The 19533-nt window shown below is 40.1% G+C and overlaps 2 protein-coding genes across 3 annotated transcripts in view; one reads left to right on the top strand and one right to left on the bottom strand.

Moving 5' to 3' along the window:
- Window positions 1-12660, top strand: part of SNTB1 (syntrophin beta 1) — a 59458-nt gene extending 46798 nt beyond the window's left edge. For both annotated transcript variants that reach the window (XM_026842281.1, XM_026842280.1), the window contains exons 5-7: window positions 5685-5881; window positions 7655-7845; window positions 9181-12660. In XM_026842281.1, the coding sequence (XP_026698082.1) occupies window positions 5685-5881; window positions 7655-7845; window positions 9181-9273 (481 nt within the window). In that variant the 3' untranslated portion in view covers window positions 9274-12660. The remainder of the gene's footprint in view (window positions 1-5684; window positions 5882-7654; window positions 7846-9180) is intronic.
- MTBP (MDM2 binding protein) overlaps window positions 10182-19533 on the bottom strand; it is a 36352-nt gene continuing 27000 nt past the window's right edge. Inside the window, exons 21-22 of the mRNA XM_026841517.1 lie at window positions 18052-18117; window positions 10182-16538 (exon numbers count right to left, since the gene is read on the bottom strand). Of these exons, the coding sequence (XP_026697318.1) occupies window positions 16503-16538; window positions 18052-18117 (102 nt within the window). The 3' untranslated portion in view covers window positions 10182-16502. The remainder of the gene's footprint in view (window positions 16539-18051; window positions 18118-19533) is intronic.

Below are 19533 nucleotides of genomic sequence, written 5' to 3'. Positions count from 1 at the left end.
GATACATCACCTTCATGTGAGACATTGCACTTCAAAAAGATGTCACTTAACTGTGGAAGGTCGAGAAGAAAGCAATGCAAATGCAAGACCTAGAAAACACTATCAGCAGAGGAATACTTACCACAGAATAATAAAATGGTTTGGGTTGGAAGGGACCCTAAAGACCATCTAGTTCAAACCCTCTGCCATGGTCAAGGACACCTTCCACTAGCCCAGGTTGCTCAAAGCCCCGTCAAACCTGGCCTTGAACACTGCCAGGGAGGGGGCAGCCACAACTTCTCTGGGCAACCTGTGCCAGTGTTTCACCACCCTCACAGAAAAAAATTTCTTCCTAGTATCTAATCTAAATTTGCCCTCTTTCAGTTTAAAACCATCACCCCTCATCCTATCACTATCCTCCCGGATAGAGTCCCTCCTCAGCTTTTTTGTAGGCTCTCTTGAAGCATTGGAAGGCCTCTATAAAGTTTCCCTGGAGCCTTCTGTTCTCCAGGCTGAACACCCCCAACTCTCTCAGCCTGTCCTCATAAGGGAGGTGATCCATTCCCCCTGTTAATCTTTGTGACCTGCTTGAGCAGGTCCATGTCCTTCTTACACTGGGGGCCCCAGAGCTGGACACAGCACGGGAGGTGGAGTCTCATGAGAACAGTGTAGAGGGGCAGAATCACCTTCCTTGACCTGCTGGCCACAGCGCTCTTGTTGCAGCCCAGGATATGGTTGGCTTTCTGAGCTGCGAGTGCACATTGCTGGGTCATAGTTTTCCATCTACTATTACTCCCAAGTCCTTCTCTGCAGGACTGCTCTCAATCCACTCACTGCCCAGCCTTTACATGTGCTTGGGATTGCCCGGACACTTGTGTAGGACCTTGCACTTGGCCTTGTATTTGTCCTTGTTACTTAAGAAACCTTAGTTGTTTAATCTAGAGAGGTCCATGGAAAATATGTCAATTGTTTTCAAGTATGAAGATGAGACACAAGGAGGACAAGGGAGCACTTTCTCCAGGTCCCTCCTGGGTAAAACAGGACATAGTTGACTGTATTTGTGGCAGGGGACGGTCGGGGTAGGTCCTGGAAAAAACTTGGTGGGTGGGTGGGGTATTGGATTAGATTCTCTAGAAAAGTTGTATGATCCTCATCACTGTGAACTTCAAAGGACGGATGACACTAACCCTCAGGAGTATGTTGGCACAGTTAGCCCAGCTCTGGGAAGGGGAATGCACCGGCTGACCTCCTGAGAACCATTCCAGCCCTATCTCTGTGCTTCCTTACTAATATCACTGTGAATTTAACACTCAGGTAAAAAGACTGCAGAAATTGACATTCAGAATGGAATCGCAATCTGATAAATACATGTAAATACATGAATCCCCAAGGTGAGCAGATTACATAAATGGATAGATCCCTAAATCATTACGCCTACTGTTTTGGACAATTTTGATTAAACCCTGCAGGATCCTCCTTTTATCATCTGTCACACTGAGTACAGTTATACCAAAAAATACACAGGGTTTGTTGTTGGTATTGACTGCTGTGTTCATGCTTGGTCAGTGATTGTCTTCCTCGTGACGGGTTTTTTAATCCCCTCTGTGCATTGATCAGTGCAATTTAGAACTTTTCACCTGGAAAGTTTGCAGACCACATGTTGTAATCTTGGCTGCTCCCATCCTTCAGATTTTTATGAGTCCTTGGGAAAACGTTTTTGCTTAGCTAATGCATATTTGAAAAGCTGCTGAAACTGGAAAACTTCAGTGCCAGATACTGTACAGAGTCATGCTTAATCTACCCAAGACGTAATGAGCAGAGAAAATTGGAAAGTAGTAGAAGGATTACAATCTTCTTACAGCATTTAAACAGCAGAATTTCAACATGCCCTTTTTGTTTGTTGATAAGTTTGCCTTCAACCTATGGAGGCTATTAAGATCTAAAAATATTTTCCAGTCAGTCTTTCCCAGCTTTGTGTGGAATATAAGTAATAGCTCAAATAAAACTGAGATCAGGAGATTTAAGTTGTTCCTTTAAATCTCTGCACCAGGAGGCACAGCAGCTGGCTCATAGCCCTGACTCCAAGGACCTTTTTGTCATAATCTCTGTTTCAGTATTTCCTTATGCCTGAATAACAGTGCCTCCCTCTAGCATGGGAATGGGGCTTAAATAATTACATCTTAAACGTTTGCAATCAAATTCCGTTATCTATCATAGCCAGATATGAAATGAAAGGGGGAAAAAAAAAAAAAAAAAAGCCAGGCCATGTTGGATTCTGATTAAAGATCAGGTAAGTAGCTTTTGTGTAAAGGTGAGGTCTGTAATCAGAAAGTATTAAAACAGTTTGATAGTTAAAGCTGTGGAAAGTTGGGGAAGGAGTTTGGGCACCAATTAGTTACCTGTGCAAGTGGGCAGAGGGACAGGTGGAGAGCACTGGGGTCCCCAAACACCCCAGGGAAGGTGTATGAAGTGCTGTGCAGGTTGTCTGCTTTCCTCCCAGGGCAGTGAGGGTGGTGTGGCTCCCTCCATACAGAACTCAGATGAATTGAGAGCGTGTGTTTCCAAAGAGTACAGGAGTAACAGAGCAGGTTTCAAATGCTAAGTAAGGGTAAAGAGTGGTTTCAAGATAAGAAAGGTCACATGATAGTAGCTTTCTACTGGGCAGAGCTGCATGTCTGTTGATGCACTTGTATTAAGGTCTCGTTTGAGATAACTCTCAGATGAGTGGCTAAACTCTTGCATTGAATGTCAGTGATGGTTTCACTGTCCTGTTTGAAGAGGTCCTTAGGTTTTGTTGTTGCAGTAAATAGTTGAAACTCTTTTCATAGCATTAGGATGAGAAGCAGCTCCCAGTGCAGCTCACCCAGCACCACCACTTCATGTTGGACCATACCCATCTTGCTATCACACGTGTGCAAAGAATAATGCTAAAAAGGTCCCCAAAACATAGAGAGGCAAAGGCGAAATTAGAGAAGATTAGAAGTATCTCCCTAGCTCCCTGGAGCATGCCAGGAGTTGCATTTTACAGCCACTGCCTGTTACCTACACACTGTGCAGACTTGATGGTCACCAACCTTCTCCTGCCCTCTTGCGGCTCTGGCTGCTCCAGGGAAGCGTGCTCATGCTCCTGTGCGCTTACAGACATCTCAGAAACCTCCACCAAGCCACGTAACCTTCAGGGACTGCAGGTGAATATTACCAGAGCCAGCCCTGGGGTGCCTTTTTGGCACTGGGGTGCAGCATGCACCACACACACAACTTCTGCTGTGGTCAGAGTGACAGGAGGTAGGAGCGAGGGGAAGCCTTCTGTGAAGTTTCTAAGACTATTTTTTGCCTTATACGGTGTTTTTGTGGTCTTTAGGATAAAATACCCTTAATGTAAATTAAATCGCTCATGCGAATGCAACTTTATTAAAGCTTGGGAATCCTTTGACCTGTACCCAAAGACATCAGTACTGACAGCTGGTACATAAATACTGTGAATTGTTTCTCTGCATATTTATCTAGTTCATGTTTAACTGCATGATTTTCCAAAGCACAATCTGGAGTTGTATGATGGAAAAGGATTTTTAAATAGTGAGACTGAATTTTTAATAATGAGGGGATAATGCAAATGAGAAGGCAGGCAAGAAACAATGTTCATGTTGGATATGTCCACATATTTTAATTTGTAAAGTACATCTTCATTCTATCCATGTGCTGAAAAACCTGCAATGACAGTACTATGGATAAAGCATAAAGATGTAGGGGAGAGGGGGAGTGGATTTGAATGGAATTAAAACATTGGAACCATCTGTCTGTCACGTATTCAATATCACAGGTATTAGAAAACAATTTTTATCACTGCTGATGAGCACTGTATAAAGGAGAAGAGATGACCCAGGGAGAGGCTGGAATAGTTTTATTTTTAATGGCAAACTTGATGTGATTTTTCCAGGCTGCTTTCCTGCAGTCGTGCCTGGCAGCAGAAGGCAGCATGAGAGGGGTGGCCGTGCCTGCACTGGGGTGACTGACAGGGGACAGGCAACAGCAGAAGTCACCAGAGATTTCAGTTCCCTGTCTCCTGCCTTAATTGTCAAGGTGCAACTTCCCCTCATAGTTTGCACCTCCTCACACCACATGAAAGTGAATTAAAGTTTTGGGGCTGTTCGCTGCTGATTCCCTGACTGCAAAAATCTGCCTAGGGTGCAGTTAGGAGGCCTTAAGTATCAAAGCTGAGCTGGGCTTTAACACAGCCCTTCTAGAGGCAGAAAAGCATTGAGGAGAGTGGTGGTGCCTCTGCGGAAGAAGCTTTCCTGCTCAGACACAGGACAGGGCAGCTCTGACTGGGATACTCTGCATCTCACTTCCCAGGACTTCCTGGGACCATGAAATCAAGGCGGATGCTCAAAATCCAAAGAAAGTGAACCTGAGCATGAAAAAAATCTTGCAAACCTTCTAGTGGGGTATGAAAGAGGAATGGATGCATCTGTTAGGCACAGAGCAGATCCTAAACGTCTGCAGGGACTGCCAGGGAATTGGGGAAAATTTCAGATGCCCTATGGTTACTGTTTCAATAACTGAAAAGCTAATGTTGTGCTTTTTCTTTCCTTTCTGCTTTTTTGTTCCTATTAAAACATCTCTGTTTGATGGCATACTTCTAGTGTCAGCTAGCAAGCAGCTATTCTTCCAGATGCAAAACAATAATTTGAGGGTGAATTAACATTCAGTAGATGATTAGTATAATCTAATGTTTTATCCTTCAGCACAAGTATTCTACTACCATGCTACATACTTTATAGTCTCATATGAAGTATTTTGTTGGCCTATATAAAAGGAAACAGGAGACACAGAAATGAGCTTTTCAGAAGCATTTCATTTTGTGACTCCCTCTGAGGGTTAGTCTCTGGATCTCAAAGAGTGATGAGCTCCTCTGAATCAGTGTCATGTCCCTGAGTTAATTCTGTATTCACTGTCCTGCACCGTTCTGCAGGGAAAAAAAAATAAACACCCAACAGGACAGTCTTAGAGAAGAATTAAATATTATGAGGTGTTGATTTTCTCACTCAAAAATATTCCCTGCAATTAGTGCTTGTCCAGATGAACAAACCTTTCCTTGTCACAGGAGAAGCTGTTGATGCCAGGCAAAATAATGTTAATTGAAGCAAAATGTGAGAGAATTTCAGATTACAAGTAGCTGCAACATTTTGCATTTTATGGGTTCCTTATGTGAAAAGTATGCACCAGACAGTACTTTGGCATCAGTGTATTTTATGGAACTTCTTAACTTTATCCAACAGCATTTATCACTGAGTTTGTCTGCAGGTGTTTAAGCTTTATGACAAATGCTGTTTGACAGTGAGAGTTGGATTCAGCTGCTGTATCTGAGCAAGCACTTGTATCTGTGGACCAAACCACATCACCACAGACCAGTCAGTGATTTCTCTCGGTTCCTCATCCAAAACAATTCATTAGAAAATTTTGGGACGTCTCTGTCATCACCTGCATGTCTGGCTGCTTCTGTACTCGAAGCCTTGGACATTCACTCTTCTGAGTGAAACAAGGAGTCACTTTAGGCTCAAATACAGAGGAGATGCAAGTTCTCGAGCTCCCAACCACATGCATTTAGGAATGTACAGAGCTGAGCTATGCTCAGGTAGGGATTTTGGCACAATGTGCTGTGTGAGTGTTATAATCCACTGTTGTTCTTTCAAATCCATTTGCAGGTTGGTCCATTCTGGCCCAGGAAAAGGCTCACCTCAGTCAGGGGTAGATCTGTCTTTTGCCACCCGTACTGGTACAAGGCAAGGGATTGAAACCCATCTGTTCAGGACGGAGACTAGCCGAGACCTCTCACTGTGGACGAGGAGCGTAGTGCAGGGCTGCCACAATTCTGCGGAGCTCATCACGGAAATCACCACATGTGAGTAACACCTGCAGTGCAATGTCTCCATACCTCCTCATAACACTTGTGGGTAGTTCAAGCTCCCTTCTGCTAGAGGTGATTAATTTTTTAAAAATGTGCATACTTAGGGTTCTGTATGTTTAAAATACCGTCCCCATGGTTTCTGAGCCAGTCCCATGTGGTGTGGTACCTGTGGCCAGTGACACAGTTGCTGTCATTCCGACTTTTGGCCTCGTTTTCAGCATGTTGTTTCAGACACAAGTCAGTAGTCAGCCATATAGGTCTGTGTGTCATGAAGGAGTGATTGTCAGAGGTTTGTCCAGAAACCCACAGAAGAGGGCATTTTTCTGAGATTCAGGAGACTCCTGAGAGCCTGGCAGGAGTTTCTCTTGCAGAGGGAGGAGGCAGAGGAGAACAGGCACATTCACAAGCATGAATTGGTCATTTATTCACCCAGCTCTGTGCAGTTGAGAAGAGTTAAAAAATACAAACTAGTCCAATAGCCATATTTTGATGGCTAATCAGTTCCCTTCCTGAACATCAGAGTGTCACTTCTCAGCACTTCTGTACATGCAGAATCAACTGGAATAGAAGTAATCAGCCACAGATGCTCTGGAGTGATGCCCTGTTCACCTGGGTAGCTGGTAGCCTGGGGTAGCTCTGGGGCTCTGAGGCTGTGCCTTTCTCTTGAGTGCCCCCAGGATTTGGGAGTCCTTCCCCCTCTAGCCCTACAGTTGGTGGGCTATTAAAGTTGAATGTTATCTCCACTCATTGCCTAAAAATGTGAGAGCAAGAGTCAAAGCAAAATGCCTCCACAACAAAGGGCAGCTCTGATTCTGTGAAGCTGTCAGACACAGCCACGTGCTGCTGAGCATGGGGACGCCTGCCCGCAGGCTGCCAGGCCCTCGGCCTCGAAGAGTGCTCAGGCTGCTTTGCAGTCACCTCTGATGTGGGAACCACGTCGAGGGCATGTCCATCTTGTCAGCCCAATGATATGGATGCCTTTCTTTCCTAAAGCAGGAGGAGGACGTTACCCCCTTTTTTATCACAGTGCTTTTATCCCAGTGCCAAGGACCCTTCTTGGCAAAATTGTTCACAGGGAAGTGGTGGAAAAGAATATGGGATGTGGGTACCTAAACTCTTCATTTTTTAATTTGGATCATATCCGGTGTTTCTGAGCTGACGGGAAAATGCAGACTTTCTGCTGCAGTAACTATTATATACAATTATCTGAGCCCTTTTTCAATTACCACAACACTAATGAGGACTCAGGAGCATCTTCATCTTTGTCAAAATAGTTTAGGGAAACCCTTTACAGTGTCTAATTTTCTCATGCATTGTGCACCATGTTTATTGATTTGGGCTGTGTCTGTCAGATGTAAGAAGAGTAGCTGTGACTTTGTCAAGGTTTGGAAGGAGGAAATGCCAGCCTGAGCCTTCTTAAACTTCAGTAGATTGGTTTTGAGTCAGCATGTGGATGTATGCTGCAACATAAAGAATGCAGTGAATACCCAAAAGGACTGACATCAGTACTGCTATTGCCGAGCACAATGTTAGTCTGTGTGTTTACACCATAACTAACAAACCTTGCTTGGACCTTACACAGCAGAAAGATTTCCATTGTTTTTCCAAATCTGCAGGTTTACAGTTAGAGCATGATTAGCCCAGTTTTAGGGAAGGTTAGTTTCCACAAGATCAAATGATATCAAATGTGAAATGCAGATATCTGCAGCCAAATGGAATTTGTTGCTTTTAGGAACGTTACAGACTAAATTTTATTTCCTTCTTCAGCTTGCACATATAAAAGCCAGGAGTGCCGTTTGACCATCCATTACGAACATGGATTCTCTCTTACAACTGAACCGCAAGATGGTGCCTTCTCTAAGACAATTGCACAGTATCCCTATGAAAAACTGAAAATGTCCTCAGACGATGGGATAAGGATGCTTTATTTAGACTTTGGAGGAAAGGATGGAGAAATTGTAAGTACTCTGTTTAGCAAAGGGAGGCATGTGACCACCTCTTTGGTAGTTTTTTAGGCTGTGGGAGCGAAGAGCACTACTGGAAATTGGACGAGATGATCACTGTAGGTACCTTCCAACTGAAATATCTCCTATTCTGTTCTGTTCTGTTCCTATTCTATTCTATGCTATGCTATGCTATGCTATGCTATGCTATGCTTTAAAAGGAGATAAACTAAAAAGAGAGACAAAATGGTAAAACCATGCAAAAGAGGGATGAAAGATTTCTTACATTTAAGAACAAATTATATCTAAATAGCCAGATGTTAGAATTTTTGTATGTATTCATTTCTCTTTTTAAGTGGCTGCAGGTGGAAGAACCTATGAGAGATATTGTTAATTCCAACATAAACATAGGGACATTATGTTATGACAACAAGCTGTTTTAGACATTTTTGAACATCTAGCTGCTGAAAGAAATTTAAGACTACAAGTATAGCGCAAACTGTCTGCTTAGGCCTCTTAAGTTAGCTGTCACAGTGCCTCAAACTAAGGTGCTTATTCTTTATGAGCAGTTTAGATACCATAAATTATGCATGTAAACATGGTCTTTTGTGCCAGATTTTTTCAGCAGCTCCTGAGCATGTTGGGTGCTTAATTCTGCACATCACCTTTGACAACATATACTCTGTGAACTGCTTATTGTCAGGCTTTCAGAAGGGAATTTGTTACTAGCTCTCAATAAAGTTGATATGTGACTGTTAGAGAGGCACATCTGGTTTGTTTTGATGTGAACCTACTGTTTAACTTGCTGTCCACACTGACAAGTCTGTCATGCTTAGCAAGCCTGTGGTGAGATCATCTGAACCATGACTATTGTAAAAAAAGTCTCAGTTCAGTCTCACTGCTGGCTGTGTGAGCAGAGGAGCCACCATGCAGCATCAGCTGAAGGTGCGGTGTCCTGGCTTCAGCTGTGACCAACAGTGGATGCACTGGGTACTGGACACAGCAGTCCCATCACCATCCCTGGTCAGAAACAGAACCTGAAAAGATGTTCAATCTTTTGGAAAACTGTTTGAAGCATCTCACTCGGTTCTCTGCTGCTTACCCAGGTGGATGGAAGCCCAGACACACCAGCATCTCATCTGCTCTCAAGATGCTTATTACTTGTAGTAACCTAAATATTTGCAGTTGTATGCAAAGACAAGACACTGTGTTGTAATAAAGGGTTGTTATTAATAGAAGTCTGTTGAAAATACAAGGCAGCAGTTAATCAAGTACTCCATAAATGGTTGCCTTATTTGAGCTGTAATCTCATCTAATCATTCTCAACTTGATTTCTTTCTGTACTTTCAGCAACTGGACCTTCATTCCTGTCCAAAACCAATTGTGTTCATCATTCATTCCTTCCTGTCAGCAAAGATCACAAGACTTGGCTTGGTAGCATAAGTGGGATACATCTGTTTCTTCAAAGAAAGATGGAGCGACCATGCTAATCTGAAGTACAATCAACATCAGCAACCCGTTCCAGCTAGCTTGGGGTTCAGTACTGGGCCCTGGTCATTTCTGCAGTCTTCCAAGGCTGAAGTTTTATTTTCATCAGCTAAAGAAGTGGCACGACAAGGAAACCAGTGAATTTCACTGTAAATAATGGGATTTTAAAATCCCATAGCAGACAGTAAAAGTGTGTAGTACCATACGTGTAAATGTTTCAGAATCATAAATTGTGCCTATTTTAATGTACTTGTTTATATAAAATAAGTAAAGGGCTAAGCAGACAAGAGTGGGTGTTGGCTGTGATGCAAGCTCAAGGTGGTTTGAGTAGTTCTCCAAACAAGATCGTTCCACCATCTAAATGTACAATATTTTTTCTGTGCTAACCTGCGCACAACTTAACAGCAGTTATTTCTTTTGGGGAACTGTCAGAACCTGTTGCTTGGATACACAGCAGAGCATCTAGATAGGCACCTTCGAGTAGGATGCTCTAAAGCAATACAGCTGTGGGCAGTGAACAGCTGGAGGGTCTCTGCAGAGGGGCACTTTCAGATTAAATGATGAAGACATCTTGCATACATTCCTAGCGATGGACCCAAAGCAAGACTAGCTAGAGTGATGTACTGAGAGCCAGCTGTCAGTGGGGCACAGGTAGGAGCATCAAGTTACCTGGATTCACCCTGAAGTGTGACCTAAGCTTCTGCCAGCATGGTTCCACAGCAGTTTTTCAACAGAAAGCTGTGCTGAGCTTCCTGTCCTTTTTACCCCAACTGCATCACCCCTTTAGCTCTGCTTGAGGCTGGTTGCACGGTCTTGACAGAAGAAATGTGAGGAAGGAGGAAGACTGGATTATTTTTTTTTTTAGTTTTCTAAGTTACTCAAGCAGCTCCACAACAGTGAGGAAACACCGGGGCAGGAACATGAGCTGCACTGCCAGAAAAGCCTTAATAGGGAAGAAACTGCTCCTGTGAGCATGACTTGGCAAATCCAGATTTATTCCTTGCTGGTGAAACATAAGATGTTCACCTCTGTACCCATAACTTACTAGTTCCTGTTTTGCACCACAGATGACAGTTTCAAGTCAAAACATTTGGATCACTGAGTTTTGGCCTTGCTAACAGTTACATTGGGCACAAAGCAGGCCACAGGCAGGAATGCTGACCGTCCTTGTCAGGGCTCATACACACACCTGGAACTGCTAAATTGGCTTAATGTGGTTGGGTGGGAACAGAAGGAAGCAGAACATGGATGGCATTTATGTTGCCCTTACTTTGTAAACAGCTGCTTCATAGAGGGGTGGTTTTTTGTTTGCTTTTAGAGTTTTGCCCTAAAATAAGACACACTTTGAAGGACAGGAACTGTACAGAAAGTAATAAATCCAAAGTTTGTAGAAGTTTGCTTGTCATACTCAAGGCTTCCTTTTATTCTTGAGAAAGCACACATTTCAACTTAATGTGACTGAGCTGGCAAAGAGGAAAATTAAAAACACAGTTGGGTTCCACGTTGTTTTTAAGCTGTCTTGAGTGTTGAGCTTAAGTCATGCTGTTTATTCACAGAATTAGTTTGTGGTGGTTTCCATAAATATCTTATTGAAACCAATTAAAAAACTAAGATGATGTGCTGAATTTGCAAATATTGAAAATTATTATTGAAAAACAATAGCTAAATTGCCATTTGGAAGAGCAGCCTCACTCCCAGCACCTCCCACCAGTCAAAAGCAAGCCTGGGAGAGGATTCACCTAGCTGTGAACTTTGTTTTTACTGTCATGGTACTTGCACTTAAAAATTAATTCCTCGTGTAAATTCACAAGGTAGGAGATAGCAGGTTACATAACTTACAATAATTTCCAAATGGACATTTCTCTTTTAGTGACTGCTGCCATTCACATAACATTCTGTGGCAGTTGCCTGCGTCTCCTTTGGCTTGGAACTTCTAGGAGAAGCTGAGAGCCATCGGTACACTGGGGGACTGGGTCTTTGAACTCACATCACATCATCAAGTAAACCATTGTGTGAAGTTTCTGAAAAGTGATTCAGGACACTCGCATTGCTGTTCCAAAGTGTAACTTAAAAATCTGGACGCAGGCTCCTATAAAAGTTCCCGAGGTTAAAGTGAAAACTTGCATACTGTGGGGTAGGTTAAATACATGTGTAAACTATACTGCACTATTTCCTTATTCCTTTAACACTTACAAATCACTGGAATGTTATACTTAACAAGTATGTGCATTGTAAATATTACAAATTCCTATATTAGTACCAACAATTAAATGACACAATATGTAATCTAAGGTGCTCAGTACTATATGAAGTATAAGTGAATAACTGAACCGTTTGCAAAGAAAATTCCTATTATATATATTTATAGAAAAAATAATGATAATTACAGATGCTATTTCTTCATTTTCAGATTTTGGACTGATTCATATTTGGATGGGATAGACAAATGAAATACAGACCTACTCCACATTTGTAAGAGTATAGTGAATATTTATATTTTAGAGGAAAAAAAATATTTAATAAAATCATTTATTGGATTTTTGTGAGGTGAGCTTACTTTGTACCCAAACAAGCTGTTTGGAAGGATGTCCTTTGGTTTTGGGCTGGGGAAAAATACATTTTAAACCTCTCATTCTGTTATGACTTCAGTTACTTGAGAGAACTATTCACCATATTGACGGAACGACTTTTAAAATAAAATTTTAGAAAAGTACTAATGCACTGTCAATGGCGTGTTGGTGCTTTCTATCAAGCTAGCTCAGTGTTCATGTGATAGTGGTGCTGTTGATGACAGGCTGAATGCATAAGTACACAGCATTTTTTCTGCTGTCTGGCATTTACTGAAAGCCCAAAAGGATGTTCTGGGCAAGTCGTTCAGGCTTACCTGCTGGTTACGATGCTTTCTCTGTTGCTTACATTTAACTGAGCAGTTATGAAAGTCATAAAAAAACAGAACAGCAACTTCTGCTCAAGCTTCTGCATTCAAGGAGTGATGCCAACATGTGCCCTGCTTAGTTCTTGTGAACAGTTTAGAGAGAAAAAAAAAAAAAACACACGCTAGTTTTCTTCCCTTCTACTTTAATTCTTAAGATAGTGGCCCAAATCAAAAAGCTAACTGCAGTCTGTTCTTTCAGTCTGACCCAAGGTATGGCAGACCAGCCTCATGGAAATCCTAAAAAGGGGTATACTAGAGTTTCATTCTTTTCACAAAATACTGACTGTAAATTGAATGGTCTGATCAGAAAGTCTGTATAGCAGCTTCACCATTAGAAAGACTCAGATACATATTGGAACATATGTGTTACTGGAAAAATGTGATACGAAGTGTTTGTTAAAAAAAAATAAAGATGAACTGATGGTGTTCAGGTAAGCATCCTGTTGTTTCCAACAGCTTTGCTCTTTAAGTGGAACTAGCATCTCTTGTGAGGTACTTTATAAATCAGAACACAACTCTTTATGCACTACCAAGTAAATCACTACCATGACCATCGTTAGAATCAGTCTTTTCCAAATAACAAAACGAGTGTTTTCCCTTTCTGCGGAAGGTGAGTGTTCCTTCTTCCCACAGGACACAGCAGCATGTTCTATCCAGCTCTTCCCATTCAGAAGCTCAGCTGATTTGAAGTACTGGTTGATCTGATTTCCATCTGCAAGGATTCTCAATGTCCTCTTAACCCATGTTTAAAAGTTAATTGGAAGTCAAAGCAGAATTGGAGCCTAAACAGATGCTGTGCTCCAGATTGTTAGGCTATCACTGATCTTTAAACTTATCTTGTTTTTCATAAGAGCCAAACTGGCAGGTATATAACAAGCTATTTACTGGGCCTATTTACTATATATATACACATACTATTACTATAGTATATATTACTACATGTATGCACACACTATTAGTGTATATACTGTTACTATAAAGTGGGAGTTACATCTAAACTGGACACTCTTGAATTCTGTGGTGACTTTGATGTTAAAGAACAGGTATTGGTAACACACGACCAAAACTTTGAGAAACTCAGCCTACTGGATAGAGGTGAACTCCTAGATTAGCCAAGGCAAAATCTAGTTTAAAAGCATGACAGGAAAAACATTAACTATTTAAGTAATAAAGATAAAACCTCTTGTGAACTTAACAGCAACTTTTTTCACATAGGATTAGCTTGATTTTCTTCATCAGAATTTCTGTGCTAGAGGCATTAGAAAACAACTCGCAGGGGAGAACTGGAGAATTTGTGACTTTTGAAAAAAGCATTTGTAGACAAGTTAAGTTCTGCTGCAGCCTAGTGATAGCCATCATGCAATTGCTGTAATACCAGAATAATCATCTCACCAAGTAACCACAGCCACATCAGTGTTTCTTACCCCAGTCTTGCATAACGTGGATTATAGGATAACCATAACTGTATATTGGTGAATATGACTTATATCCTGACTTGCAAAAAATGAAAGCAAGCACCAATACATTTACTTCAGTAAAGTATGCATAGGGCAGATTGGATTTTGAGTTCACCAGCCACAAAAAAGAAAATAATTTGAAGGTCAGAGACAAAGAGTGACATTACATTCTGTATGACTTAAGTTACAACATGTTAGCTGAGCTGTGGGAGCTCTTAGTGTGGGCTTTTTGAACTATGACAGGTAACAATTTGGTTTAGCACTATTACACTAGCCCAGGTCAAATTATTTTGTATGCTTTTTTGTAGTTTAAGAGCATGCAATGACAATTACCACAGCTCAGACTGAGTGCAGTGATATTAAGCCATGATAATAAACTAGCAATCACTTACCCTAAAGTAAAACGCCAACATAATAACAAAGTGCAAACGAGACATGGGCAGCACTGTATTAGTTCAGCCCTGGGAATCACGCAAACAAACAATACATCAAAATGTTTATGTTTCCCTAACTGCTTTCCTTCTGACTATTTCAGGCCAGCCTTTGAATCTACAGAATTAATTAAAACAATAACCATTGGGTTCTACTTATGAAATAAGGTAGTTAAGTATCTAAATCCAGGGCACCATAGAGATGGACACCATAGAGAGGTAAGGGAGGAATGAGAAAATAATAAAAAATAATTTTAAACCCCACCTTTTTATAGAAGCCCTTCTACAGATACACACAGATAGTTTTTCATTAAGGAAAACAGTTAAAGATTGTAAATTACTTCCCTGAAAGAGATTTTCTTTGCTCATGGCAGCAAGCCACAGATATTTTACAAAATGTAGTTTCTGTACTTTTATCAACTTACACATAATTTAGCTACTTTTAAAAATATAATTACAAGTATATAAATACCCCCCAAATTAAGTACGAAATGAAACTTCCAGTGGCTTGCTTTAGTATTTAGACAATAGTGTCAGCATTCAGGCTGAAGAGACAAGATTATAATTTAAGGCTTTTCTCTCTATATTTGGAAGTAGATTTTGACTTTCTTTATTCAATATTGGATGTTAAGGAAGATGAATACCTTGATTAATTTCTTGTTTTAGCAGCAAAGTATTTTAACACATTATACGTGTTTATGTATTTTAAAATGTTTGGTTCTAATAGTATTCATACAATCATGAAGAAGCAATTTCTGTCTTGAATACAAAGAAATGTGAGCCATACACAGTACTTAATGCATTGGAGAAATTTCATGCATTAACTTATTAAATAATTTTTTAATTACCTACCTTCATTGTGTTTCTATTTCACCAAATCAGTAAAACCCTTTAAGTTATTAAACCTGGATGCTGTGTATGCATGGCATTTTACAGATAAACGTAATCTTGCTCCAACATAGATGTGTACATACACTAGGTTAGGGTTAGGGTTATGGTGAAACAGCTACGTAGCTTTACATTGACCCTCAGAGTTAAGCAAGTACACACCCACATATAAAAAGTCTTGTAGAGTTCAGGAGAACAATAAAACATTGGAACAAAGGAGCAGAAGAGTTAAATGCTAGATCCTGTTAGACATGAAAAACCTCCTTGGGGCTTGACTTTACATGAAATAGAATTAAGCAAAGAATAAATGTCACAAAAATCACAAAGACTCTTTAGAGAATGTGTAGATTTCACAGTATTAAGTCTAACCTACACATAGTTTAGTTCAATTACTTTTTCATAATCTTACATTCTGTTTATATTACTATTGCTTAATCCATTTTCCTTCCAGGAGAATATAGTAAACAATAACACTGCATCCTGATCAATTTTAATCATGTTGGTTTATATGAAGAATAGGAAATCCTTGCACTGAAAGTTGTAAAATATATTTGTTTTGGTAGGAAATCCTCATCTCTACAAAATACTAACCTGAATAATTACACTAGTACAAACCAAGTACATGATTGAGACTTAATCAGTCTTGGGCCTACTTTAGTATTTTACTGTGCTTGCAACTCAGGTAAAAATTCTTCTTTCCATTACATTTCATCACAGTAGGCCAGCTTTTTCACAGCTCTCTCAATCATCATCACTACTATCACTTTCATTTTCTCCTCCCCTATGAAAAGAAATCTCAGAGACAATTCATAACAGAGTTCTAAGGATTGTTACAAAGAGTACACGTGAAAATATACCAGAAATCCAGCTTGTAAAACAATGATCCCTTCTTTAATGGGACCTTGCATCAAATTTCAAAAGCCATGCTTTGTCTTTTTTTCTTACACTACAACACAGAGATAATTGTGACCCATTCTAATTATGTTTGCTTTCACCTGCAGAATAGGAACTGTTCTGAATTGTTCTATAAAATGTCAATGGTCTACACTGTAAACAGCTATTTATACAACAGCAAATAGTAACACGCAGAATAGAAGTCTTCGCACAAAAGGGCAAAATAACTACTTTTGTTATTAAAATTAAATCTGGTGGGTTTTTTATTCGCATAAAAACCAAATATCTGGGTTGAAAAACATACATAGCTTTATCAAACCAAGTCAGGCTATATTCCTTTTAACAATGAAACATAATAAATATGCATATAAAATAAAACCTTTTTTCATTTCAATATTTTTAAAAAATTAAAAACTTTCAGTATAAAAAGTTTCAATATATGCTAATGTGCTTGAGAATTGAGTCTATACAATTACACTGACCAAAGTCCTTCTGGTCTGTAGATAAGTGTGTGCATGTTCATAAGAGCTCTGTCTCTGCAGTTTCTAGGAAGGTGTGAATAGCAGCCATTCAGTACCTCTACTTACTACTCTTCTCCAAAACCCATTCAATCACCTGGGAAAATAAATGAGAAAACAAATAATTTAAGTAACTCCAGTCCTGAAAGCAACTAAGAACATCTCACACACTTTCCCAATTCTTTATCACTGCCTTTATCACCACCTGTGTGGCGTTTACTAAACAGGATTTAAAAGTAATCCATTAAAAAGGAGAAACAGTTCTTAACAAACTGAGAGGATAGCGTCACCTAAGAATTCTATTTAATTTTACAGAATGCCTTGTCTTCAGAAAAAAGCATTTTTAGATCCCCTGAATCGAGCTGCTTCACCCCATTCTCTCCATGTACTGGCAACAAGGTGCACGCACAATGCTAAACAACTAGTGTTTCCAGCACAAAAAATTCCTAAAGCTGTAAAAGAAAGGATAAAGAATAATTAGCACACTGCTGTATCTGCCACCATTACTGCTGTTTCCTAAACAGCGTAGTTGGTCGGACCACTGATTAGTCCTGGGCAATCGTACTTTTTATAAGGTAGTTTCAAAGTATTCTCTACTTAGGGAGAGGTGGCCCACCTAAGAGGTCCCCGATTTTAATGCCTCTGACAACAGTAAACATATATAAAACTACTGGCTGTCCTCCCCAGGCAAAAGGATGGTGGTGAGAAACAGTGTACCAGCGCAATATCCCTGTTCAACACCAAACTCCACAACCCATGTAGTTTTTGATACCTTATGATTTCTAGGAATAAATTCACAAGGGAACACAGTACAGAACACAATAAATGCTGCTCTCATAGAATAAACTGTGGGGATCTAGTAGTTTTCTGTAAGAGTTTGGATTTTCTTAATTAACTATCGTAGTCCAAATCCTTCCATTTAATCTACGATTTTGAAAACTGTACTGTAAATATGCACAATACTTTTTCTGGGTTTTTTTTTTTTAAATCATGGAGTCACTTCAGCATGTTTTTCAGAATTTAAATCAGTTAATTGCTGGACGACAGGAGCATTTACTCTGATCATTTGCTGTCTGCTACTGTTCACATAAGCCCCACCTTACACCAATAAGATCATCTGATAGATATCCTTTGTGCTTACAGTTATTCCCAAGCTTAAAATTACTAATATTCACTACTTTCTGAAAATTTATTTCCTCTTGTAGATCCCTTTATTGCTTCCTAACCTTTGAAAATAAATGTTATTTTCTTCAACACAAGGAAAGAAGAATTCCCTAATGATCCAGGCTTCTGTCATCCCTCATCTCTTTTTTTTCCCCCAGTGATGTGGAAACATTTATTGCCTTCATTTCCATTTCTCACTGTGGCACATCATGTTGGCAGCTATAACTAGAATACCATCTAATACCTGAATATATGGAACTAGAAATTTTGCCATGGGACTACTGACTGAAAGAAAGTTTTTGTGAGATCAGAGTGAAATGAGACCCACAGCCATAGGAATGCATCTCTTCATCTCTTCAAGCTATGGAATAAATCACCCTACAGCCAACCGCCACAGCTAGTGTAGCCTTGGCTAGTTACAGGAACAAATAAGCAAATGGTTTTACCTGTTTAGCATTGTTATTTGCTGTTTTCTTCATTTCATCAAGAAGCCCTCTAGAAGTTTTAAGATCCTAGATATAAAACACAAAGCCATAGAAATTAGCAAACCCATATGCTCACTCTAATTTGGATTATAAGAGCCCTTATAATAACCAGGGGAGGTGTTACCCTTTTATCACCTTGTTTGGAACCACAGAAGAATTATTTGACTTTGGTTTGGTTTTCTTTAAAAAAAAAAAAAAAATCTCAATCTATTCCAGTGGGTTGCAACTTTCCCTACAGCCAGCCATCCTAATCTAGTACTCGAGTGTACAATTGAGTCACATTTTTCCAAACCTTCCACACACTTCCAGAAATGTTGGGGTTTTTAACTTAAATGTTATTCAAAGTTATTACAGTCTGGATTGAAATCTCATTTCTATATAAACATGGAAATCAACTGCGTGCTTAGATTGCGATACAGAGCTCTGGCAAAGAACAGCAAAGGGGACACGGTGAAAGAAAATCAGTGCAAGAAAGTGAAAACCTAGAAAGGTTTGTCTGTTTTGCAGTCCAATTAGCCCAACCTAATCCACTCTCTTAAACAAAGCAAACACATAACCTTGCCTGAAGAGAAAGGAAAACTAATAAAATTCATTTACTACTGATACCATGCTTCTGAAGCACACAGCACAGAGAAGGATTCAAAGGGCTCCTACAGACTTGGGGCTGCAATACAAGCCCAGAGGACAAAATCCTGCTACACCTTTCTCTAGATCAGCTTTCCAAAGGACAGGATCACTGCAGTACTCTTCCTTTTGCCTTCTACTTGGAATGAAGCCATGAACACATCTGATTTGCCCTACTCACTCATCCCTACATACAGCTCTCTCTGAGTTTGGATTAGAAGATCTTTCTTCAGGGCATATTTCAGGGAGATTTTGGAGTGCTCACAGAATGACTGCACAACTGTGTTCTAATTATTTAAGAAGTTAGTGCCCATCAGCAAGATGTTCTAATTGTCTGTGTAAGCATTCAGCCCTCTTCAATTGCAACTTCATTTAGCTTAAATCACCTTTACTGAAGTTGACTAAACTGAGTTAGTTCAAAAATAGTGGTAGGCTAAACACATGCAAATTAACAGAAACAGCAGCTCAGCTTGTGAGCAATAGCTTTTAAACACCCTGTACTGTAATTTAACTCCATTTTGCGCCCAGACTAAGTAACATGGGCTCAAGCATTGACTCACAAAATGTCCTAGGTATTGTGGAAAGAATTCTCATCTTCTCCTAAAAATTGAGGTTGATACAATTCTCCAGGGTGCTGCCAAGTCAGCATGTGTTAGATAGTTGTGCACATTTACAATGCAGCTACAAGGACTTCTGTTAGCACGTCAGAGAACTAGAATTTCTGAGTCAGCTGTGTAAGCTACCTATTGAGCCAATAGCCTGAGAACAAGGGAGAAGCTGAACTGTCACCAGCTATGGCTGGGAGATAGCTACAATAGC

Source organism: Athene cunicularia, assembly GCF_003259725.1.
Source record: "Athene cunicularia isolate RWA chromosome 2 unlocalized genomic scaffold, athCun1 chr2_part1, whole genome shotgun sequence".
Taxonomy (NCBI): Eukaryota; Metazoa; Chordata; class Aves; order Strigiformes; family Strigidae; genus Athene; species Athene cunicularia.
This window is presented reverse-complemented; position numbering and strand designations above follow the sequence as displayed.